The 26,508-nt window shown below is 42.4% G+C and overlaps 3 protein-coding genes across 4 annotated transcripts in view; 2 read left to right on the forward strand and 1 right to left on the reverse strand.

The window, feature by feature from the left end:
* Window positions 1–13,999, forward strand: part of LOC115560349 (NLR family CARD domain-containing protein 3-like) — a 31,401-nt gene extending 17,402 nt beyond the window's left edge. Inside the window, exon 10 of the mRNA XM_030379748.1 lies at window positions 13,975–13,999. Coding sequence (XP_030235608.1) covers window positions 13,975–13,999 — 25 coding nt within the window. The remainder of the gene's footprint in view (window positions 1–13,974) is intronic.
* LOC115559454 (neoverrucotoxin subunit beta) overlaps window positions 1–26,508 on the reverse strand; it is a 544,561-nt gene that overhangs the window by 139,775 nt on the left and 378,278 nt on the right. The gene's annotated exons all lie outside the window — the stretch shown is intronic.
* On the forward strand, window positions 15,018–24,743 carry LOC115560350 (NLR family CARD domain-containing protein 3-like). Its single transcript, XM_030379749.1, has 9 exons — window positions 15,018–15,085; window positions 15,268–15,334; window positions 15,514–15,739; window positions 15,891–17,673; window positions 17,988–18,161; window positions 18,574–18,747; window positions 20,428–20,601; window positions 21,548–21,594; window positions 24,187–24,743. Exons 1-9 carry the CDS (start codon window positions 15,018–15,020, stop codon window positions 24,741–24,743), a joined length of 3,270 nt encoding a protein of 1,089 aa, XP_030235609.1.

Genomic DNA, 26,508 nt, shown 5'->3' on the forward strand with positions numbered 1-26,508 from the left:
TAATTGCTAGCACACATTTTTTATTTCGATCACATAGTATGTCAGATTGTTGCATTTTGGATTGATAATATTTGTGTGAATGTAGTCTGATGTAAGGCTACATATTTATTCTAAGGTGTACAGTTTTGTGGATTTAGTATTATGTTTTCTATATATTTTTTGATATAGCCCTTTCTATAGTATTAATACTGTATGTAAATTACATTTTGGTTGCAACGGTTGCATTTTATATTCATGTGAATAGAGTCTTAGGTAAACCCCATGTTTCATTTTTAGTTGTAAATGTAGTTAAAATTGTGGATTAAGTGTTCTGTAAAATTTCCCATTGTCTGTCGGGATGTAGTATGGATACTACTATGTAAGATTGTATAAACGATTACACAATACATTTTGTTTGAACAACGGTTATTCATTATTAAAAATAAAGATGAAACTTATTGTTAACAAATCTTGTTCCATGTGCCCTTTTTTGAATCAGAGCCCCTGCCACTCAAAAGGTCTCTGCACGGCCCTGCCGAGCGCTACCACCAGGGTACTGCACCATACGAAGGAATACTGGTTTAAAGGTCCCATATTATACCACCAGGGTACTGCGCCTTACAAAGGAATACTGGTTTAAAGGTCCCATATTATACCACCAGGGTACTGGGCCATACGGAGGGCTACTGGTTTCAAGGTCCCATATTATATCACCAGGTGTGAGTGTGATTAGCCGTTACAAGCCATTTTGAAAATCTGCCTCTTCTGACACCACAAGTGGGCGTGTCCATATAGATGTATGAGAGATAGATCAGTCTAACAGCCAACCCAGAGGACTGATGCAAACTTGGCTCATCTCTCCGTCATACATCTAGGTGGACACGCCCACTTGTGATGTCAAACAAGGTCGATTTTCAAAATGGCTTGTAACGGCTAATCGCACTCACACCTGGTGGTATAATACACCTTTAAAGCAAACCTGAGTAACAAAGTTGTACAGTTCACCTTTATTGAGAAGAAGAAGAATTATGCATTTTAACATCCATGAACAATAAAATCAAATCCACATCAATATAAGTTACGGATTCAAAAACAACATCAACACAATAGTGACTCCCTGGTGACTGGCGCTGTTTGTAGAACTTGCCCCGCGGGTTGGGCGGACCAGTTCTCGGACCCGGGCCCCATAATGTGCTTAGGTACGACTAAAACCTCTCCGATACAACCACCCGATAGCTCTCTTTGCATTGTGACGTAACGCTGCAGAGCCAGTGAACCCACAGCGTGAACCCTGCTCTGGAGTGTGTTTGACGTGTTCATCCAATGATGGTGTTTTATTGAGGAGAAAGGGTCAAAGTAGGAAGAGAAGACGGATAAAACTCACGTTACTCTCTCAACATTAATCTCATGACATGAAAACAAAGCTACAGCGTTTCTTATTAACATTAATTATCGATTACATTCTTAAACCTTATTCCTGCATTTTAATTGATTGATTTGGCCTCGCGTCTGGTCAATAGAGTGCTGCAGATTCATGTCTATACTAGGACTGTTCTTTATCCAAAATGTTTGGAGAATAAAGTAAGCTGTATTTCATTTTATTACACAGACATTGTAATGTGACAACAAGACACGAGAATGTTGCGTTTCTTTTTGGTGCATAAAGATGGTGCGTGCCGTTTTCAGGTATTTAAATCCTATTCAGTAATGGAAGAGCATATACTGCGTTCACATGCGTCAACCCTCCACTGAAGCCCTGCACTTTGTTCACGTGAATCAGATATAAGAACATTGATCTGTCCTTCTCAAACTACGTTAAAATTGCATGTTTAAGATACCGATTTAAAAAGAAATTCCAATACATTTACTTTATAACGCACTTTACATCAACTCAATGACCTCAAAGTGCTACAATGCACATGTAAAAGGATAAAAACAACATAAAATACTTTAAAACTAGCATAAAAAGAAAAACAGAGAAAAATATAACTTTTAAAATAGCAGTTTAGCCAAAGGCTTTTCACAACGATGGGTTTTCAGGCCTTTTTTAAAAGAATCCACAGTCTGTGGGGCCCTTAGATGGTCAGGGAGAGCATTCTCAGGGAGAGAGTCGATAGGGTTTACATGTGGTCCACAGTGTTTAAATGTGGGCGATAGTGTTTAAATGTGGGCGATAGTGTTTAAATGTGGTCGATAGGGTTTACATGTGGTCCACAGTGTTTAAATGTGGGCGATAGTGTTTACATGTGGTCGATATTGTTTAAATGTGATCGATAGTGTTTACATATGGTCGATAGTGTTTGAATGTTCTTTTCCCTCACTCTCCACCTCATCCCTAACTCTCCACCTCAAGCTGGTGTGTAGTGAGCGTTCTGGCACCGATTGGCTGCCGTGCATCACCCAAGTGGGTGCTACATATTGGTGGTGGTTAGTGAGGTCCCCCCTTCACTGTAGGCGTCTTTGAGTGTTATTAATTATTATTACTCTTCATGTTTAACCTCTGTTTTTCTTCTATTCCTAGTCTGTTTTACATAGTTTTGAATGATGACTATATGCTCTGTAAGGTGACATTGGGTGTCTTGAAAGGCGCCTCTAAATTAAATGTATTATTATTATTATTATTATTATTATTATTATTATTATTATTATTCCACAGACTGGCTGCAGCTGAGCAGAAGGCGGAGCAGTTCGGAGCCTTGTCCTGGGAAATTGGAGGAGGTTGGCCTATGTTATCAACTCCTAGCGACGTGTCTGTAAAGGGCCTCGCACCCCCCTAGTGACGGCCCTGCTTGCAGTAACCTGTGGTCAATGTTGACTACAGTATGACGTGGCTGTAATATCCTCTATTCTCTGAAAGAATGGACAGACAGCTGTGTAACCTTTAGGTTGGCAGTACCATGAGCATGACATTCACTTTTCTTCACTACCACGCTACATGAGTTTTTAACAGTTAAAAATGGTTCTATTCACAATTTATGTCAATAACATTGTTTCATCGCTACCAAACTGTTCCGCCCATCTGTACGCTGATGACACAGTGCTGTATTGCATTTCGGATTCTGTGCACCAATCTATTCAGAACCTACATAGCTCGTTTAACACCCTGCAGGACTGTCTAGTGGACCTCAGGCTTGTTCTTAATACAGACAAAACAAAACTTGAGCATAAATATGTTAAAAAAAACAAAAAAACATCCTACAATGACACTCCTCTTGTGATGTCACCGTCTCTAAACACCTACAAAACGTCTTGTAGGAGTTAGGAGACTGACATCACAAGAGGGTGTGTTTTGGGCACCTCTTGATGCCAACAAAACCGTTCCTAATGAGAGAAGATATGTGTTATGTAAATGAGTTTGGCAGCCAGTCAGGAGAAGGCTTCACCAGGAAGTAGCTGCTGCTGGAACCGGCCTAACAACCGACTGCATGGACACCATGAGAGACATCTTCAGAGAGAAACGGAGTCCACCCGTAAGATACAGACCAGCAGCACATAATAATTTGAGTGGACAACATGGACCTGCTACCCTTATCGAATCTTTTTTACATTGTTTTATACATCCGGTAATAATGTAATCAGTAGAAGTTCACCCCTACAAAAGCAGACCGTATATGATAATTCAACATCATCACTTATTTATTACATTTCTCTTCTTTTCTGTCAAGTCTTTTTCCTTTCTTACTCTTAATATAGCGCAGAAACAGTGAAGAAGCTGAGATCAAAGTCAATATAAACCTGTACTGTTTTAACCTTCTGTGTTTAAAATGCTTGTCCAATGAAAACACATTAAAGTTAAGGTCAGCTAACGTCTCGTTGTGCTTGAGCTTCAACAGAGTGAGGTTATGAATGGAGGCGCGGCCGCCACAGGCTTGGTATGAGGAAGAAAATGTGTGGTGAAGATTTGATCTTTGTGAGATTGTACTGATCACTTGCAACACAGGAGAGGCCTTCTCTAGGTCATGTGTTTCTTTTCTCTACATATCTACAATTTTCTCTTCATGGAAATCATTTGAACACTTTACAATAAGGTACATTAATTAACCATTAAAAAACATCAGTTAATGCAGTTTTCATGGAAATCATGGGAAAACTTTACAATAAGGTACATTAATTAACCATTAATTAACATTAGTTAATGCAATCATAAGCATTAACAGTAGAAATGAATAGTATAATTTAATAATGGTGTTCATGTTTACTAATAGTGTCCATATTAACTGAATACACATGTGAACCATGTGTATTTAGTACCTCATGCTGATAGTGTATGATAAAATGGTCATCACATCATTTACTATTGTTAATTAATAGTTACTATACCATTAGTTAAATGTTAGTTAATAACTGCATTCACTAATGTAAATGAAGGAGGTTCATTAATGTATGGTAAAGTATTTGAAATGAGTGTCTCTTCCTGCTGTTTGAACCATCAAGTGTCTCTTTGTATTTATCTGAGCTTCTAGACGTCACAGCTCTGTCCATCGTTCATATTTTAATAAAGCGGTTATTCTTCATCACTGAGTGAAGTTATGGAACAGCAGCCTATAAGAGGTTAGTCTGACAGGAGTTTAAACTTGGAGGGGAACTGGACCAACTGGTTGGTTCACAACATCATCCTTTCCTTGTTGGTGTTGGACGGTTTGGTATTGAGCTCTTCATCACAGCAGGGAGAAGACAAGGTACTGTAGTCAACACGCTCTGTCATATTATAATTCATAGGTTGAGTTACATTTAAGAAAACATACATGATTTGAATTTGGACTGCTTGTTAATCTTTGGATGATTTACGCTTCTCTCGTAAATTTTGTTGGTTAGTTTATAAAGTTTATTGGCATACAAATTGTATTTATCGTTTGTATTGTTATAATAGCACTTGGACTATTATGATTATCATTACGATTTTATTATTGTGTTTTAAAAATGTGATATCTTATTATTACAGTTATTATTATTATATAATTAATATTGTTATTTTAATGATTATTATTGTAATATAAGTATTGTTAGAATCATTATTGTTATAATAACAATCATTATAATTGTATTATTATTGTCATTATTGTCATTGCGAGTGAGGAAGAGGGCAGGATCTGGGGATGTGGTTGTGATCTCAACATCATGAGGAAGTCAGTTTAAGGTCATCAGTCAGACTGGTTCAACAAGACAGAAAACCTCAGAGGATGATTTCCTCATAGTGAGCGTATCTGTCTTCTGGTTCCCCTGCAGAATTCTGTGTGAGTGATAAAGTTACCAGTGGTTTGTAGTAAACACTGGGCAGCGTCTCCACATCTTTCCCCTCGTTGAGACTGAGAGCAGCAATGAACAGCAATGACCGGTAATAAGAAGGTTTTATAAAAGCAGGGAATAACCGAACGCTGAATGACCAGAGAAACAATATGTACTCTGTCTGGGGAATATGGCACATCAAAGCTGAGAGGTAAGAAGAGGATCTGTCACTCTCTGTGACTTTCGTCCATCTCAGAGCTCAGTAGTGAAACATCATGACACCATCAATAGTCTGAGTAAAGGTCTGTGTCTTTTCTGTTGAAGCCCAAAGCAGCAGGAGAGAGCAGACTCCCTGGACCCAGCTCTGGCAAGAGGATCAGTGTCGATTTCAAGAAAAGACTGAAAATATTTTTACCAAGGTAAGAATCTTTCAGATACACAAGATGCAACAGTCAACCATCCTTAGATCCCGCATATGTAGCAACCCATTGGCTCACAATGGTATGATCTCTTTGAAGCAGCTCTAGCACACAGGGAGATCCGTCATCAGCCTTTCTAGGCTGTTACCCTCTGTAAGATCACAATATACCAGGTATTCAAAAGGTCAATATGAAGATGATATTCTTGCGCTGGTCTCAGAACCAACAAATACACTCTCATCTCTTTTTAAATTAATTTATAAATTCTCCTCATATTCAGGATATAAGGTAAACTGATGCAAATCTGAAACACTTCCATCTTCATCCTTTTACCCACAATGAATTTTCAAACCGGGCCAAAGAACGTCTTCAGATATCTTATCTGAATGTTCCCTCCTCACTCGTCGGATCTAGTGAAAGTAGAACTAGACCCCCCTAAGGTTTCAAACAAACAAACAGATATTGAACCTTGGTCAGCAGAGAATCCCTCGTGGGTGAGAGCTATCATTACTTCTCCACTATACCGTATATATCGGAGGAACCCCTCAACACTTTACCATCTAGCAGCCCAGTCGCAGGTTGATGAGCCAGAGGTCATGTTGGGATGTAAACTAAAGTCAGGGAGTGTAGGGCTGGGTCTGCATCCCAGCCTCTACATGGAACACTTCATTAGGCCAGCTGGCGCCTGAGAACCTTCCTCTTCTAGACCGCTCCATGGAGGGGAGAGTAGAACCTATTTACATATGAACACACAGCGAGAAGGACGTTTCCAGCTCATGAATCCATTATATCCAGTGTTTAATACGACTATACTTTTATTGTATCTCTACAATGTAACAAAAAAACATTTGAATCTAAAATTATCTAGAAGAGTCCAGCAGCAGGCAGCAGACCCCCCTGGGCTCAGCTGTGTCTCCTTGTAGAGCGACTGGTCGATGGAACAACCTGCTAGGTTTGGAGTCGGAAATCAGTCTATTGAGCCAAGGTAAGGATCTGTCAGATTATTAAATACATCAGCCAGACATACTAGAGTACTGAGTCATAGATGGTTGTTGTTGTTTATCTAGAAGAGAACGGCTTTTGTTTATTTACGGCTTTAAAAAACGTAGGATTCAGCCAGGGGTGGACTGGGACAAAAAATCGGCCCTGGCAGTGTGGACCAGCCCGGTCCACCGCATTCGATAACGCACACCTTGGTATTTTTGGTCCCTTGAAAGTCTATCCCAACTGTGCAAATCTTTAGAATCGCTTACTTTAAGCCATGAGTTAACGGGAATCACTTGAGAGTGGTGGTGGGAGAGAACTTTACGAAGGGCCCTGGGGCAGAAATGGGTCAAGGCCCCCTCCACCCCCCAACACACACACACACACACACACACACACACACACACACACACACACACACACACACACACACACACACACACACACACACGCACGCACAGGCACCCACACACAAACACGCACACACATTTCCTGTCTGCGGCCTATGGCAGTGAGAAGACTAGAGTGCAACACTGTAGGCCTAAATTAAACTCATAATCAGCATTCTTTCTCTTTCAGGTTTACATAGGCTATTCTCATTACGAAAATTTACTTCCTGAAGCCAACTCTCCCAATTATCCAGGCTTGGGACGAGCAACTACAGTAGTTGAGCTGGCTTGCCCCTTAAGTGGCTGGGTTAGGCTAAACTATAAACATATATTACAAAGATTCCAACAAAATAAAGCCACATAGACACTGCTGAACCACATCTGAAATACAGGCCTATAGTAGGCTAGTCCAACACAAATATTTAACCTATAGTTTTAAGAGATAAGAAGTTCTAAGAATGTATGGATATGGATAAATTATAAAAAAAACAGATTAGAAGGCCTGGCTGGGGCATAATATGATAACCCTTAAACTGTTTTATTTTATCTATTTTAGATTATTTATTTTCCTTTTATAATCTATACTCTAGTCAATATATTTTTTGTTCAAAATGTTGGTTGTTTGAGTTTGAGGAAAAGTAAAAATGCCATTTTGAAACCTAACATGCATACAGGCCTAACATTAACTATTCATTGTGATTTTATTGAAAAGGCATTTGTCGCGCCTTGCGCCTTGCGAACCAGATTTAGCGTAACCGAGCTGCATTGAACCGTACCGCACCGTTCGGTGGAACGAGGCATAAGTAGACCCTCCCTTTAGTGAATGTGGATGTTAAGACCGTCTAGTCTAGGGGTTAGAGGGCGAACATAAAGCTAACTCAAATAGTACAGACACAGGATTTCACAAGTAAACAAAGGGTTTATTGCAACAACAAACCTATCCCGTCTGAAAAAGGTCAGGTTTTTACCATCAGGGTGTTCCTGGACCAAATAAGAACTTAACAAAATTATCTAACAGCTCAAACGAAATACAGGTAAGCCTGGGAAGCCTTTTATTTAGCTGTTAGTCGGCCCCAGTGATGCCAGTAACGCGTTACTTAGTAACGCGTTACTGGCCTCGGACCACTTTTTCAGTCACGAGTAATCCAAACCAGTAATCAGATTAAAGTTACTCATCAAAGTCACTTTGCGTTACTATTTTTTTTTTCATTTTTCCTTAGTAAACATATATATTTTTGCTTTCTTCTTGCCTATCGGACGGTGGTGAGTGAAGACCATTATCACTGTGTCACGTGTCAAGCATTCGACAACTCACGGCGACAACTCACGTGTACGCACTACGCAGCGACTCAAACGCAAAACAACAATGGAGGGAGGAGAGACCATGGGAGAGAGATGCGCGTTTTGTAGCTGGAAATACCGTCTCTTCAATATGTCCAGAACTCAGCTGCGCGCCTCCTCACTGGCACCCGCTCCAGAGAACACATCACACCTGTCCTCCGTGAACTCCATTGGCTTCCAATTAAACACAGAATCATCTACAAAATCTTACTCATCACCTACAAGGCCCTCAACAGCCTAGGCCCCCCCCTACCTTGCCGACCTCCTCCATCGCAACGCCCCCTCCCGATTCCTCAGGTCCAATTCTGCCAACCTGCTACAAGTTCCACGGACTGAGCGACAGACTTGGGGTGATCGGGCCTTCTCAGTTGCTGCCCCCACCCTTTGGAATTCACTCCCCTCCCACATCAAAGTCTCTCCAACCCTCTCTTCTTTCAAATCTGCCCTCAAAACATACCTTTTCACACTAGCCTTCCCCACCTAACTCCCACCTTATTCTTCATGTTTAACCTCTGTTTTTCTTTTATTCCTAGTCTGTCTTACATAGTTTTGATAGGGCAATATGTAAAGCGTCTTAGAGTGCCATATTAAGCGCTATATAAATTGTATTTATTATTATTATTATTTTTACTTGTCAATCAAGGTGGGGGGCGAATCACCAGGTCAACTGGGGGAGGGGCTTGGGAGAACAGCAGGGTGGGGGGCTTGCAAGTTGAAGGGACCGGGTTCAGGGGTGGGTGTTGCCCGGATAACTGGTGGTTGTGGATTTTTGCTGTTGGTTACGGGTTACAGTGGCCAGGTTTGTAGCAATAACGTTCGTACAAGAACTTATGACTGGACATTGTTATGTCACCGGCGAGTGGTTACATTGGTGTCAGAAGTGGGGGACCATAGGCAGGCTAGGGGAACTCCTATTGATGTCAGAAAGGTCCCATTGCATTTTCATGCAATGGGACCTTTAATAATAAAATGGCAGTGGCACATGGCTGACTTTGTGGAAGAGGACCCGCCCCCTATGTAGACATAAAAGGCTCATTCTAAGGTAACGACAACACAAATCTTATTTTCAAAAGAAAAACAATATGTTGTGTTTGTGTAGGACTACAGGTCTCCGGTCTACTATGGAGGAGGAGAGAGAGGAGGGGGATCCTACTTCTAAGACCACTCTGTCTGAGGAACATGGCGGCCAGAGCAATGCTAAGAGGTAAGAAGAGGATCTCTCACTGTCTGTGACTGTTGTCCATCTCATGAAGTCATACAGGTAATGTTCAAGTGTCTGTCTGCGTGTGTGTCAGTGTGTGTGTTTGTGTGCGTGTCAGTGTGTGAATGTGTGTGTGATTGTGTGTGTGTTTGTGTGTGTGTGTGAATGTTTTGTGTGTGTCTGTGTGTGTGTGGGTGTGTATGTCCGTGTGTGCATGCGTTCGTCTAATCGATCAAGAATTAATAAAATCCAGGAGGAAAACTACTAGTCAGGGGGTGGAGGGCTGGGTCTGCAGCCCAGCCTCTACATGGAACACTTCCTTAGGCCAGCTGGCCGCCTGAGAACCTGTCGTGGCAATTTCTCCAGAGATATTGCGTTTAGGACAGATGAGATTTATAAATGCAAAAAGCACACAATAGTTGTAGACAATTAACCTATTTTAATGTATGCATACATTAGACACCTCTCTAGCAGAGTGAGTCCAGAATAAAGTTAGACAGAGCTATTTAAACAGTTTCACATCCTCCCCACAGTGGAGATGTCAATAATCAAAACAGGTAATGTTTCCCCAAGACACAGAGTTGCCTGTATTCTCATCAAGCAGAAGAATGCATAAGTGAGCGGTTACCCAAGCACAACGGTTAATAAAGATAACACTGAGGAAGTCAGGGTGGCTAGAAAATACAAGGAGCAGGACAGCTTTAGATGATTAAAAGGAGACAACATATGGATTTTCCCATCACAAACCTTCCTCTTCTAGACCGCTCATTGGAGGGGAGAGTAGTACCTATTTACAGATTAACACACAGCTAGAATGACGTCTCCAGCTCATGAATCCATTATATCTAGTGTTTAACTTTAAAATACGACTTTATGCCCTAAACTACTTTTATTGTATCTCTACAATGTAATAACTTGAAAAGCAATAAAACATTTGAATCTAAAAATATCCAGAAGAATCCAACAGCAGACAGCAGACTCCCCTGGACCCAGTTGTGTCATTTTGAAGAGCGGCTGGTCTATGGAAAATTCTGCTAGGTCTGGAGACGGAAATCATTCTACTGAGCCAAGGTAAGAATCTATCAGATCATTAAATACATCAGTCAAACATCCAAGAGTCCTGATCACAGATGGTTGTTGTTTATCTAGAAGAGAACGCCTTAAATTATTTACAACTTTTAAAAACATTGGAATCAGCCCAACATTTATTAACCCAGTGGCTCACAAACTGTGTGATCTCTTCTCCTTTGACATGAAGAAGATCTTAAACAAGGAGATCCGTTATCAGCCTGTCCTGTTAAGATCGCTGGCTGTAGCTATCCTTAAGGATCACAATGTACCAGGTTTTAGATGAGCGATACAACACGAGGGAATGTTATTGCAGATGTTCTTCTTCTGCTAGAACCCTCCCGTACACTCTAATCTCATCTTTAATTCTCCTAATTTTCAGGTTACAAAGTAAACTGTCCAAATCTGAGGCATTCCATTGCCATCCTTTTACCCAAAATCTCTTTTCAAACCGGGCCAAAGAATGGCTTCAGATATCTTGCCTTAATGTTCCCTCCTCACCCGTCAGATCTAGTGAAAGTAGAACTAGACCCTCTTAAGGAAGAGTTTCAAACAGACAAACAGACCTGGAACTGTGGTCACCAGGACATCCCTTGTGGGGGAAAGCTAACATTTTTAATAACCCTCAGAGAAAGGGTTCTAGAAAAACAACCTGTCTTTCAAAAAGGATGGAGAAAAAGGTTAAAGAGCTCGAAAAAGGCAAGTAACTTATTCAAAGTAAAAACTGAGACCTGTTTTAAAGCAGACGTTCTGCTCACCAAGTAGGCCAGCTGAGGCCACAGTGTACAATTATTTAAAACAACACATATGGACCTGGACACAAAGCATCCAAAATACTAGACATTACTATTTAACTATTGAAGTTCTAATAATCTAGCATGACTGGCTGACTGACTGACTGATTTGGAGATGACTCTGAACAACTCTGATCTAGTTTAATACTCTAGATCAGGTAGACTGGAGCGGTCCGAGCTGGATAGAGCAGGTTGTTAGACACCCTGATTGTTGAGGTTCCACCAGAACGTTGGTACATAGGCTCACATGTTCTTGTGTACTACAGTTCAAATGTTCTGGAAGGCTGTTTCTACCCTACACAGCTTTCAATATGACAACTCTATGATCTATAGCGCTCTTATTGAATCCTTATAATGTAATAACTTACTTTGGCCACCAGCTTTTCTTTCTTTCATCTTTCGTTTTCATATTTTCCATAGTTGTAACAAGATCAAATGTCTTGGTATATTTTATGTTTTATGCATTGACTATTGTTTCATGCCAGTGGGTGTGTGTTTTGAGAGATCATTTTGGTTGAGGATGCCAATCACACTCTCTGATTATTTATGTTGGTTGAAAAACAATAAAACATTTCCTTCCCAGTAACAAAAGATCTAGAAGAGTCCAGCAGCAGACAGCAGAGCCCCGTGGAACCAGCTGTATCTCCATGAGGAGTAACAGCTCTACTATACAACCTGTTATTTGACCCTTATTTGAAGGGCGAACATTAAAATAATTCACCTGCTTAGCAAACATTTCATCTGCCCTTCATTTCACTTTGGAAATCCCTCCAAGACTTGTTTTAATGCAGACGTTGTGCTCACTCAGTAGGCCAGCTGAGGCCACAGTGTTCCACTATTTAAACCAACACATATGGACCTGGACACAAAGCATCCAAATACTAGACAGTACTATTAAACTATTTCGGTTCTCAGGTGGTCATGTTGGGATGTAAACTAAAGTCAGGGAGTGGAGGGCTGGGTCTGTAGCCCAGCCTCTACATGGAACACTTCCTTAGCCAGCTGGCCGCCTGAGAACCTTCCTCTTCTAGACCGCTCCATAGAGGGGAGAGTAGAACCTATTTACATATGACCAAACTGAGCTCCTTTGGTGGGAATTTCCGGGCCCACGTCAATCACAATTGTCTAAACTAACCAAACTGGGTAGCATAAAGAGTCATCGGAACTTATAACAATTGCCGTCATATATTTAGGTAATAACGGTCCAATAACATACAAACAATCATACAACAAATAATAAAACATAACAAACAAAGATCCAATGGATGGGAAATCAGCCTGCGTCCCTCCAGAGAGGTCCGCAAGCTGAAGTCCCCCGCATTGTCTAATGCGAGGACTTCTTATACCATGGCACAGGTCTCAGAAATGTTGTTTCCCCTTCATCATGTAAGATCTATCTCCTATTCCTTGCATTGTATAGCAACTCTACTTGTCCCTAGTGTTATCTAACATTAACTTTTGTGCCTGGGGTATACCGGCCACGAGGGAGCAGAGATCCCCTTATGCATTCTTCTCCTTGATGAGAATACAGGAAACTCTGTCCTTAAGTAAACATTCTTTGATTTGATCATTGACAATTGTATTGTGGGGTCTAATAGTGGTGACTTCTCAGTTGGCTTCTTCACTTGACCACCCCAAGGGTGTCAGTGAAAAGGCAAAATCAACAAACGGCATTTACAGAAACAGAATGTGAAAACACAATTTTCCCATTACACTCCCATAAGTGGCTGCCTGAGCTCCCATGAAGGCAGCAAAATCATCCATCTGTGGGGGCTCTAATACAGGATGTTTTACTCCAAAGTATTTTAATCTCCCGGTAAAAAAGTAAAAGTAAAATGTATTTAAAAAGAAAAGGCAACTATTTTAACATAATGGCTGCACTTCACCGCCAAGCCACCAATTGATGCCAACAAGTACCTAAGTACCCAAAATAACACATTTTCTGATTTGTGTGTGCGTGTGTTGGAATCGGAACACGTAGTCATTAGCAGTGAAGTCTCCCCCCCCCTCTCTCTCTCTCTCGCTCTCTCAAGCTCTGCGCACGCACCGGGTAGGCTATTATTTATTTACCTCTGCCCCCAACATTTTTGAGACTCCCACAAAGCTCAGATTATAACTCGAACACTGGCTAGAAGGATGTTTAGCTACTCTTTATTCTATATGACTCATACTGGATCCAAATTATGTAATATCTTACTCAGGCCACCAGATTTTTTTTTCTATTATCTATCTTTCTTTCTGTCTTTCTTTATTTGTTGTATTGTCTGTTGTTCTAACAAGATCAAATGTTGTATTATCTTTACTGCATTTATTATTGACCATTGTTTTATGGCATTTGGTAGGTGCGTACATATGAGGCATGTGTGCCTTTGAGAGTTCACTTTGGTTGATGATGTCAATCACACTGATGTCCTGTGATTATTTATGTCTGTTGAAAAGCATTTGAATAACAGAAAAAAATGATCTAGAATAGTCCTGCAGAATCAGACTCCCCTGAACCCAGCTGTGTCTCCATGGAGAGTGATCACTCTATGGAACCTTCAATCTCTGTTGATGAGGTTTTGTCTCTCCAGGCGACACATCCAACAATCTGAGTAGATCTCCAACTGTCTGTGAATGTTGTCCATCTCAGAATTCATCAGTGATGACACCATCATTAGTCTGAGTAAAAGCTGTGTGTGTGTAGACTGGCTATTGCCAGACCAAGCTCAATCGTAGATTGCACGTTGGTCTGGGGAAGCATTTTCTTCAGCACAGGAGGCGTGATCAATGGGCCTAGTTCAAATGACTCTGTACGCAATTGGCTGCTTGCCGTCGTCATTGTGTTAAACCAGCTAATAGCGCACCAGGGGGGAAAGCCCGCTTGGTGATTGGCTCCAAAAACGTATCGGAAGCCGAAATAAATGTATTGCTCTTCTCCAGACCATTCTGCAGGGCAACTCAAGTCGCCGGCAGAATGGGTGGGGCTACCCAGTCTAGTTGTCACGGTTAGCGGGTGGCAGGCAGGCAGGTAGGACCCAATAGCAGACAGTTCGGGTAAAAGGATAATTTATTAACTCAAAAGGCAAGGAACACCGCTGACGCGGGTAACACAGGGAACCCAGGGAAAACTGGTAACACACAGGACACAACTCACCACAAACTAAAATGATCCGACAAGGGACAAAGGAAAGACAAGGGCTTAAATACCAAACACACACAGGGCACGCAACGAGTAGCAGCTGAAACACATTCGGGGAGGGAGCAGTAATCACACAGGAGGGAAACTTTACCGGACATGGGGAGAAACAAGACAGAGATACTAAAGTAAAACAGGAAACACACCAAAACAAGACAAGGAAACAGACAGACCATGACACTAGTGTGTGTGTGTTATGTTGCAGCCGAGAGCAGCAGGAGAGAGCAGACCCCCCCCGGACCCCGAAGAGTGACCAGTCTATGACGCAACCCCTTCTATTTAAAGAACGAAATCTTTCTATTGATCAAAGGTCAGGGTCTGTCAGATTTTAAAATACATCAGCCAAACATCCAAGAGTCCTAATTAACAAATGGTTGTTGTTTGTCTAAAAGAGTGCAGCAGGAGAGAGCAGACTCCCCTGGACCCAGCTGTGTCTCCATGAAGAGTGACTTGTGTATGAATGAACCTCCTGACCTTAAAGATGGACACCCCTCCATAGAGGAGAGGTAGGAGTTTCAAACAGATGATGAAAACAGACCAGTTGGTTTTTCTCAGACTCTACTGATCAGACCAGGCGTAACAAGTCAGGGGAAACAAAAAAGTCCCTCCAGGCTTCACGTCCAATAATCATCGCGGTGATCATAGTGATGTTAATTCTCTTTGTGTGACTGTTTTATTTTCGATGCAGACAACACCAGGGGAGGTCGAAGGTTCCCAGTGGTCCGTCTGTACAGCAGCAACACACAGAGTGGAAGGTCTGTTAATGTACAAGACTGAGGTCAGTTATGAATGCAATGTGAACAACATCTCTCCTGGAGTTAACAGTCTCCAGGCTTCCCTCTTCAGACCATTAGGACGTGAATCCAGGACAGACGGTTCTGATGTCCACAGTTAGTTCAGAGTAAAGTTCTCATCAGTGTTTGTTCTGTTCCAGCGGATCAAGGAGAACGCACACGCTTTTCTAGACAAGGAGGTGGAGAAGCTCGGGAGCGTTCTCTTCCTAGATGACCCACAATGCTCTGAGAGCCAGAGGGAGGAGAAGGAGGTAGATGGTGAGGAGGAGGAGCAGAGGAGGCACGCCATAGAGGGAGTGCTTGACATCACACTGCTCTGCATGAAGCAGTTGAAGCAGGAGGAGCTGGCCGACACACTGAGGAGCAGTAAGATACTGTTTTGACGTCAGAATTCGAAGATACTCTCATTTTGAAAACAGATTTAGATATATGTTCATTCTTTTCAAACAGGGCACTAGGAGTAAGAAAAAACAGCAGTACTAATTTGAGTACATTCTTCTTTTGTTTTCTAATTTAGAAATTGTTGCTGCTGAGTGCCAACGTAAAATCAAGTCTCATCTGAAGAAGAAGACCCAGTGTGTGTTTGAGGGAATTGCTAATGCAGGAGAGTCAAGACCTCTGAATGAGATCTACACAGAGCTCTACATCACAGAGAGGGGCATTGGAGAGGTCAACAAGGAACATGAGGTCAGACTGATTGAAACAGCTTCCAGGAAACCAGCCAGGCAGGAAACACCAATCAGATGTGAAGACATCTTTAAACCCTTATCTGAAAAAGATAAACCAATCAGAACAATAATGACAACTGGAGTGGCCGGCATTGGTAAAACCATCTTAACACACAAGTTCACTCTGGACTGGGCTGAAGGCAAAACCAACCAGGACATACACTTCACATTTCCCATCACATTCAGAGAACTGAATTTAGTGAGAGATAAAAAGTTGAGCTTAGTGGAACTTCTTCATCACTTCTTCATTGAAACCCAAATAGCAAGAATCTCCAGATACGGCCGGTTCCAAGTTGTCTTCATCTTGGATGGTCTGGATGAGTGTCGACTTCCTCTGGACTTCCAGAACAACCCGATCTGGACTGATGTCACAGAGTCCACCTCGGTGGATGTGCTGCTGACAAACCTCATCATGGGCAACCTGCTTCCCTCCGCTCGCATCTGGATAACCACACGCCCTGCGGCCGCCAATCAGATCCCTGCTGAGTGTGTTGACATGGTGACAGAGGTGAGAGGGTTCACCGACCCACAAAAGGAGGAGTACTTCAGGAAGAGATTCAGAGACCAGGAGCTGGCCAGCAAAATCATCTCCCACATCAAGACATCAAGAAGCCTCCACATTATGTGTCACATCCCAGTCTTCTGTTGGATCACTGCTACAGTTCTGGAGGGCTTCTTCAAAACATCACAGGGTGAAGAAGAGATGGCCAAGACCATGACTCAGTTGTACAGCCACTTCCTGAGGATTCAGTCCATACAGGGAGGCATGAAGTATCATGGGAGAGCTGAAACAGATCTACAATGGAGTTCAGAAAGCAGGGAGATCATTGTTTGTCTGGGAAAACTGGCTTTTAACCAGCTGGAGAAAGGCAACCTGATCTTCTACGAGGCAGACCTGGTAGAGTGTGACATTGATATCAGAGCAGCCTCAGTGTACTCAGGAGTATTCACCCAGATCTTTAAAGAGGATTGTGGGCTGTACCAGGACAAGGTGTTCTGCTTTGTCCATCTAAGCATCCAGGAGTTTCTGGCTGCCCTTTATGTCCTTCTGTCCTTCATCGACACTGGGGTCAATCTGCTCTCAAAAGAACAACCAACCTCCAGGGAAGATGAATTTATAATCTACCAGAGTGCTGTGGGCATGGCCTTACAGAGTGAGAACGGACACCTGGACTTATTCCTCCGGTTCCTACTGGGCCTCTCTCTGGAGACCAATCAGAATCTTCTACGAGGCCTGCTGGGACAGACAGTAAGTAGCTCGCAGACGAATCAGAGAACAGTGTCTTACATCAAGGAGAGGATAAGTGGAGATCTCTCTCCAGAGCGAAGCATCAATCTGTTCTACTGTTTGAATGAGCTGAACGACCATTCTCTAGTGGAGGAGATCCAACAGTACCTGATATCAGGAAGTCTCTCTGGAGAATCCCTCTCCCCTGCTCAGTGGTCAGCTCTGGTCTTCATCTTACTGACATCAGAAGAGGAGCTGGAGGTGTTTGACCAGACGAAATACTCTGCTTCAGAGGAGGGTCTTCTGAGGCTGCTGCCACTGGCCAAAGCCTCCAAAACATATCTGTAGGTTTACTAATAAGATGTATTACAATACACAAACACAGTGTCCATGATACTAGAATATAAATGTAATAAGGATATATACCAACCATCTTGCAAAACATCTTGTCCACTTATTACTAATAATAATGTTATTATTATTAATAATGAATTATAATATAATAGTTTATCATCTTGTCTTTGAAGTCATGTGTATTTTAGAGACAGTTCACAAAATATTATGTAGGAAAACAACATTTCTAGACTGACATCTATTCAACCGACTCCATGTTAAAATTGAAGAGTAACAAGTTCCTCTCTGTTTATTTTGTGTGAAGGCTGAGTGGCTGTCATCTGTCAGAGAGATGTTGTGAAGCTCTGGCCTCAGTTCTCAGCTCAAACTCCTCTAGTTTGAGAGAGCTGGACCTGAGTACCAATGATCTGCAGGATTCAGGAGTGGAGCTGCTCTCTGCCGGACTGAAGAGTCCACACTGTACACTAGAAACACTCAGGTCAGTTTAACTCAATGTGCAAAGTGTTATTCCTTCATGTTTACCTCAGTAGACGTTTACCGGTAGATGTCCCTTAAAAAGGGAGTCGTTGTCTGAAGCCTAAATTGAATGGCTCTATTCGTGCCACTTAACATATTTAGATCCTTATTTATTACCAGAACATGACATGCTATCTGTCTAGCAATGAGTGTAGCTTTGAACTGCTACGTTTTGAGTAATTAAAGTAGAATAACAGACTCTTCTTAAAAGGATTTTTTGAAGACACATTTTATTCAGAGATAACATTTATCGGACACATTTTAAATTTGGTTTTACACTAAACAAGTTGACATTAATACACCTTTCAGTTGTTTCCTCATTTATAACATAGATATGTTTAATTTATATATAATAATACATTTTATTTGTGAAGGCTAAATGGCTGTCATCTGTCAGAGAGATGCTGTGAAGCTCTGGCCTCAGTTCTCAGCTCCAACTTCTCTAGTCTGAAAGAGCTGGACCTGAGTACCAATGATCTGCAGGATTCAGGAGTAAAGCTGCTCTCTGCTGGACTGGGGAGTCCATACTGTACACTGGAAACTCTGAGGTCAGTTTTACTTAATGAAAAACAATGAGGCCACATGGTTTGATATCAGAAGACATTTTACAGATGCACTTTCGTACAACTTAAATTCAAACATTCACATTAATTGGAAATAAATCAAAAAAAGTTAATCTTTGTTAGATGATACTAAGGCCCCGTTTACACAAGGACCTTTCGTTTAGATGGTGACGGCGTGTTTGAGGCTGAAAAAATGCAAAAATCTGAACCCACCCTCCAGAGTGGAAAACGTGAATACGCTCCGCCGTAGCGTTTCCGTCTACACTGCCAAGACGTAAAACTCTGCTCAGATCTGCTCAAGTCGCGTACGTGTTTACTTCACATACATGCGCCAGTACAGGGAAATAAACAAACATGTTGGATTATTTCCATGCGTCGGGCCGTCAAGCTGCTCTGGCAGCTCTAATAAATTTACAGGAGTCTTTCCACGAAATATACAGGATATGTACAGATAGTATCACTGAACAGAGAAGGATCTATAATTATGTTTTGGTTTTCGCGGCGCAGATAAAGAAAGAAGGAAGATTCTACGCATGCATTCAGACATGGCGGGGTTGTGTGATAGTGTATCACAGCACCACCTCGCCGCCTGGCATGCATACCCAATCGAATTCCACACACTTTTGCGTTACCGTATGCACGCAGATATCCTCATGAAAATACGGAAGAGGATTAGGTCCACTCATAAAAAAAGAACTAAATTCTGACTTTATTCTCAGAATTCTGAGCGACTTCCCTTAGCGACTTCTTGCAGGTGGAGGGGTTCCAGAAGAAGCCATTTCGTTGATGGAAGACCAAAAGGTGAGTGAAACTGGAACATGTGTTGTTTTGGTGCCAGTTTCACTCACCTTTTGGAATTCCATTAACAAAATGGTTTCTTCTGGAACCCCTCGAACCCGCAAGAAGTTGCTAAGCACAAGTAGAATAGGGCTACTCTGCGTGTGGTTTCCTTCTACAGCATTAAAGGGGACCTATTATGCTTTTCGACTTTTATGACCTATAAACGTTGTTATAATGATTGATAGTCATGTTTAACCATACACAAAAAATGATGTAGATTTTCGGGAAACTCTTCTTCTCATCTGGGCGCTTTCAGCATTCTCTGTCAACACTCGGTTTCGTCCTACTCCGCCTCCTCTCCCCCCTCCTGCCAACCCAACTCCGTTGTGATTGGTTACCTTCCTTGAAGCGCGCGCGCGGGCAGATTTGACCAGGCATATGGGGGCGCGGCAGGAGTGCCTCTACGTAGATGATTTCCAAGAATCGCAAACGTTGTCCCGAGTGTTTAGCGCTCTGCACAACCACCCCAGACTGTCAGCAGGGAATACGTCGAAATGCAAGTCATTATTTGACACTTTAGGATGGTTAAACATGACTATCAATCATTATAACAACGTTGATAGGTCATAAAAGTCGAAAAAGCATAATAGGTCCCCTTTAAGCAAAGTGTCTCTCCCACTGAGGTTGGTCCTTACAGGTGCCCGTAGTTCTGACTTTACCCGTATTTCAGAATTCTGAGTTTAAAGTCAGAATTCTGACTTTAACCTCAGAATTCTGAGTAAAAAGTTAGAATTCTGAGATTAAAATCAGAATTCTGAGATTAATGTCAGAATAGCTGTTGACTGTGCAAAGCATTTCAGTTCAGTTGTCCCCTGTTCTCTCTAGGTTGTCTGGCTGCCAGGTCACACAGGAAGGCTGTTTTTCTCTGGCCACAGCTCTGAGCTCCAACCCCGCTCATCTGAGAGAGCTGGACCTGAGCTACAATCACCCAGGAGACTCAGGTGGTGCACTGCTCTCTGCTCTGCTAGATAATCCACGCTGGAGACTGGACACTCTCAGGTATGGAGAGGACAGCTCACCACTCAGTGACAATGTATCCTATAAGGATTCAACCAGCTGTAACTCATGTTGCGTAGCAAGTGATGATAAAGCAAATTAGGATTCAGACCACTTATAAAATTATATTAATTGATAGTTAATGATATTCATGTTTGGTTTATGGCTGTGGTCGGGACTAGCTGTCTGTTGAGTGAATGCGTTCCTTTTTTTCTTCTTTCCTCTTGTTCTTTTTTAATTAATAACACTTGATTGAACACATCGATGTCGATTTTATGGTAATGACAATATTTAATATAACATTTAAAAACAATAGTTTTACGAACTCTTACCTTGTCTGGAAAGTTCTATACAGTCCGCCCCTTTGCTGAGAAAAGCTAGCGAGCACAACTTAAATCTGGAGCTAGCTGCGGGGTTTACTCACAAAATAAAGAAAAACATGACGGAAAAGAGAAGAAAACATATCATTTTCACATGATTGTGAGTAAGAGTTATTTTTACCACTGTGAAAGACAAGTGTGTAACAATGCCAAGCGGCACAATGTGGAGCAACGCTTCATTACCTGTCACAATAGCTTCCAGGCTAACTACCACCGAAAGAAAACATGCTGCTCTCTCTTTGTTAACATGTGAATAATATTTCCCTGTCTAAAGACAACATGCTGCTCTATCTTTTACATGTGAATAATGTTTCCCTGTCTAAAGACCACATGCTGCTCTCTCTGTGTTAACATGTGAACAATGTTCCCCTGTCAAAAGACAACATGCTGTCCTCTCTTTGTTAAAATGTTAATGTTTCCCTGTTTAAAGACAACATTTTGCTCTCTCTTTGTTAACATGTGAATAATGTTTCCCGGATTTAAGACAACATGCTGCTCTCTCTTTTTTAACATGTGGATAATGTTTAACGGTTTAAAGACAACATGCTGTTCTCTCTTTGTCTCCCCAGTCTCGAGCACGGTGGAGTGTGGAGGATGAAACCAGCTCTTAAGAAGTGTAAGTGTCTTAAGTTTGATTCATCACAAAACACACTAACTATTGAGATGGAAAGTCCATCCGCACAGCAGGAGGTGACGTTGGTTCAGTCAAATCATCCTGGAAATGAAGATGATGGTTGACATCATCTTCATCAAACTGTTGATGGATAATAACCTTTATTCTAGAATAACTATATCTAGTTCTCGTTTTATATTTGCTGCTCAGTGAATGTTCCACAGTATTAAGAAATATTTACCGTGAGCAGCCAGCCGTACGAGGGCTGGCTGTCCGCCTGTTTCCTAAGCGCGGGCTGGGTCTTTGTTCTTATTTGAGTCACATCGGCTGACTCAAATCAGCTACGAGCACAACTAGAAGACCGTGTAGCCTTCAGCCGACCAGCTTCAGTAGATCTAAGGCCCAGACAGGACCAGTGCTTCAGTAGATCTAAGGCCCAGACAGGACCAGTGCTTTAGTAGATCTAAGGCCCAGACAGGACCAGTGCTTCAGTAGATCTAAGGCCCAGGCAGGAGCAGTGCTTTAGTAGATCTAAGGCCCAGACAGGACCAGTGCTTCAGTAGATCTAATGCCCAGACAGGAGCATTGCTTTAGTAGATCTAAGGCCCAGACAGGACCAGTGCTTTAGTAGATCTAAGGCCCAGACAGGACCAGTGCTTCAGTAGATCTAAGGCCCAGACAGGACCAGTGCTTCAGTAGATCTAAGGCCTAGACAGGAGCATTGCTTTAGTAGATCTAAGGCCCAGACAGGACGCCCCGAGTGCTTTTCATTTAGGGAAACACAAGGAAGGTCTTACATTGTTTTAAGAGGTAAGGTAAGATAAGGTAGGATATAATAATAACGACAACGATGACATTAACCTTTTTAATTACATAATTATATGAAAGAAAAAATAATAATGAATAGGGCAGTTGAGTAGGGCGATCTGGGTCCACACAAGACTAGTAGTTCGATGATCAATAAATTACGTTCAATAATCAATTTGAGAGACGTATTCGTTTGAGACTGTAGCAAAGACGATGCTACAGTCCAGCTAGGTGTCTTCTAGTGGGCTCCTCTAGACAAGGACGCAGGGTGGTGGTGTTTAGCTGGTTAAGAGTATGTTTTGTAGATAGTGACGCGGCCTGGTGCTCCATGCTGCCATGTAGGAGATCTCTCGCTGAGTGTGTGTGGTGATGGCTGGTTTAACCTGTGCACACTGATTACTCAACGTACAACAGGTGTGCAGCCTCACCCAGCCCCAGAGTCCAGACTGACACGGCCAGGTGAGGCTGCTTCAACCAGCCAACATCCACACACTCCACAGAGACATTTCATATATTAGGTATGGGCCTCTTTAAGATATTGTTGGCTATATAGTATAAACAAAACTGCTTTTTACACATTATTCTTCAGTGATTCATTGGTTAATTTATATTTTATTACCCCTGTTACGGCACCATCAAATGATCGGAGATGGTACCAAATAACATGTAGGCTGAAGACATATGACGGGATGGCATTACATCAACGAAAGAAATAGAACAAAATAGAAATAAAACTCCAACTAAACCTAACTCTGGGGTAACAACCAACTATCTCAATCCCGACCAGAATTAAAAAGTTAGTCTTCCGGGTCCTCTAACTACCGCTCTAACAAAGTGTCCGAATGAAAGTATAACAAAGAATGATCCCACATGGGAAGAGTGCTTAACAGCAACTGGTAACACAAATGATAAACACAAAGACCGCGAGGTGCCGGTGTTGGTGTCGGATTGACTCGGCTGCCAGATCGACTCGTGGTCCTAGACGCGCAATAATGACCCACTTCCTGTAAACGCTGTCTTTTAAATTCCCATGTTATTCCCAAGTATTAACGATCTCCTTTTGTTTTCTAATCTATGAATAATAATCTAATGTACAAATTATTGTTGCCTATACTTGGGTTATATATAAAACGCAGACACTTCCGTTCTCCTCCTTCAGCATAAGAGTCCCTAACAGGAACTGGGTTACATATGGATTATGTACATATGCTTTGTTTGTGCGATCTGCGTTCAATGAAATCAAAACCAAAACGGATTGAGCCTTCTTTTTATGTCCATGATTGATCCCCGTTTATAAACAACCTTTCCGGGTTTTGTCCGTTGGCTTGTGTCGATACGTCAAGTGTCGATACGTCATCTGTAAGCGCAGGACCCCGAGTCGATCTGGCAGCCGAGTCAATCCGGTACCCACACCGGCTTGGCACAGCGTGAAACCGCCTTGCGACTGCAATGCGGAAGCGGGAGAATCCGCCAGACTTCGGGATAGGCGTGTTTCTATATCCGATGCCCCGCCCACAATCAGGACTGCCGCGGGAACAATCGGCCTGTAGGGAACAGAACGGAGGACTGTTACTACTATAATAACGTAACAGCCCCTCATAGTGTGTGTGTGTGTGTGCGTGTGTGTGTTTGAGAACCGGAGGCCTTTCTGCCAGTTACTCTATAAACCGACCGCACGTCGTCTTACTCTCTCTCGGCTTATTTCATTCACTGAACATCGAGTGGAGGATATCTATAAAATAACGTTCAACACTGAACGACGGTAATGGTGTCTTGTTCTCCCCTCAGATGCCTGTGAACTCACACTGGACCCAAACACAGTCCACAGACGACTCTCTCTGTCTGAGGACAACAGAAATGTGACGGTGGTTAAAGAGAATCAGTTGTATCCTCAACAACAAGAGAGATTTGACCTCTGGCTCCAGGTGTTGTGTAGAGAGGGTCTGACTGGTCGCTGTTACTGGGAGGTAGAGAGGGAAGGAGGTGTTAATGTAGGAGTGACATACAGAGAAATCCAAAGGAGAGGAAATGGTGTTGACAGCAGGCTTGGAGGGAACAACAAGTCCTGGGGTCTTCGTTGTTATGATTGTCATTACTGTGCCTTGCACAACAATAACAAAACAGGCATACGTCTCCCCTCCCCTGGCTCTGACAGAGTAGGAGTGTATCTGGATCGGCCTGCTGGCACTCTGTCCTTCTACAGAGTGTCCCCAGGTGAAGGAGGGTCCTCAGACACACTGACACACATCCACACCTTCCAGTCCACCTTCACCGAGGAGGACCTCCTCCCTGGGTTTGGGGTATGGGATGAAGATTGCTCAGTGTCTCTGAGTCAGATGTATTGAGAGAGACACACACACACACACACACACATACACACACACACACACACACACACACACACACACACACACACACACACACACACACACACACACACACACACACAGGATCCATGTGTTCTGAATGTTATTTTTTAACTCTATAGAATAAGGAATTTATAATCCTCAATATCTTATCTTTGGCTTTGTCTATAGTTACTGTATACAAATCGTTATGTATTGATCTTCCTCCATAGTTGTGTCTAAATGTTGCTGTACTTAGTCACGTAGAGCCAGGGGGCGTTCCTGTGACACTGACGTCACCGCTCTGTTAGCGCTCCCCACCCTGTTCTGATGGTGTGTTCCAGATGCCTTGGACAGCCTTCCGGGGGGCAATTGTGACGTCATTTCCTGTCTCGTAGCACTTATAGCGTTCCTGTTCGTTTTTGTGATTGTGTACGGTGTCATTGGCTAGTCATTGTTATTGACAGCTACATTAGCCTCTTTAGCGAACCAGCTCGAAAACAAACAACTCAACTTTTCATTGTATTGCATGCAAAGCAAGACCGGGCAACGTCGTACAAATACAAAGAAAAAATGTATCTTTATTGACGCAGACATTTTTGTTGTCGAGTCGCCTCACTGAACTCGGTATACTCTCAGAATTCCGAGGGGGCCAGACCAAAAAGGGGCGTGCCTCCGTGAAATGATGCAAGAAAGCTGGGAGATTTCCCCACTTGCAACTGTGTAGTCTCTTTTATCGGATAAAAAAAACCTGCTGTGAAGAACTTTTAGATTCCCAACCGGCTGTTTCCCAAGTGCACATGAACTGTCGCTGTCGGGGACACGCGTGAGCGGCATCTCTGGTGAGCCGTCTCGTGATCACCAGGGGCCTCTACGAATTCTCTTTTTTGCATAGGAAATTTCCTTATATGGAGATAGGAGACAGGTCAGTGTAGGAGGCTTTTCTTATCACAATTGGAGGCGTGTCCTGTCACTGTTGGAGGCGTGTCCTGTCACTGTTGGAGGCGTGTCCTGTCACTGTGGAAGTACTTGGAGGAAAGGTGGTTTGAATTCTAAAAATGCTTAGGAGAGGAGCCTTGATGCTTCCTTTAACCCTCCTTTAGCATAGGTTACTCCTGTCAACCTTTGTGAAAGGAAAGGAGAAACTGGTATCCCATAATCCTTGACTCTACGCAAAGACACACGAGAGACGCGGTAAAGCAGAAGAATAGAAGAAAATAAAATACAATTGATAATAATTTATACCAATTCCACAAACATAATTATTTGAATATAAATTAATTAATTTCTTGCCGGTTAGTAAGCATATAAAATACAGCATAAGAAAAGAAAATGCGAACTTCACATTTAAGAAAGATTAATGGGGGCAGTTAATTTATTTTCACATGTGAATTGGAATTCAAGTGGCCTAAAATATTCCCTTTGGCCAAGTCCGACCAAAGTCACTGATGGCGATAAACTGATTGAAATCAATACGACAAGAACTCATGGATCAAAGAGCGCTTGTTGTAGTCAATCTTCGGAAAATTGATGACGTTTTCCACAAAGGTTAAGGAAAAGTTGGGTTAGGAGATTTGACTATTCGTAGAGGCCCCAGGAGAGTGAACGCAGAGGCATGACCAGAATTCAGAGGGGGCATGACCCAAAGGGGCCGTGCCTTAGTGAAATGCCGTAAGAAAGCTGGGAGATTTCCCCACTCGGAAGGCTGGTGTCCGAGGCATCTGGATCACACCATTATTAAAAGTGGGGTGGACAATCATGTTGG

Source organism: Gadus morhua, chromosome 15 (genome assembly GCF_902167405.1).
Source record: "Gadus morhua chromosome 15, gadMor3.0, whole genome shotgun sequence".
NCBI lineage: Eukaryota > Metazoa > Chordata > Actinopteri > Gadiformes > Gadidae > Gadus > Gadus morhua.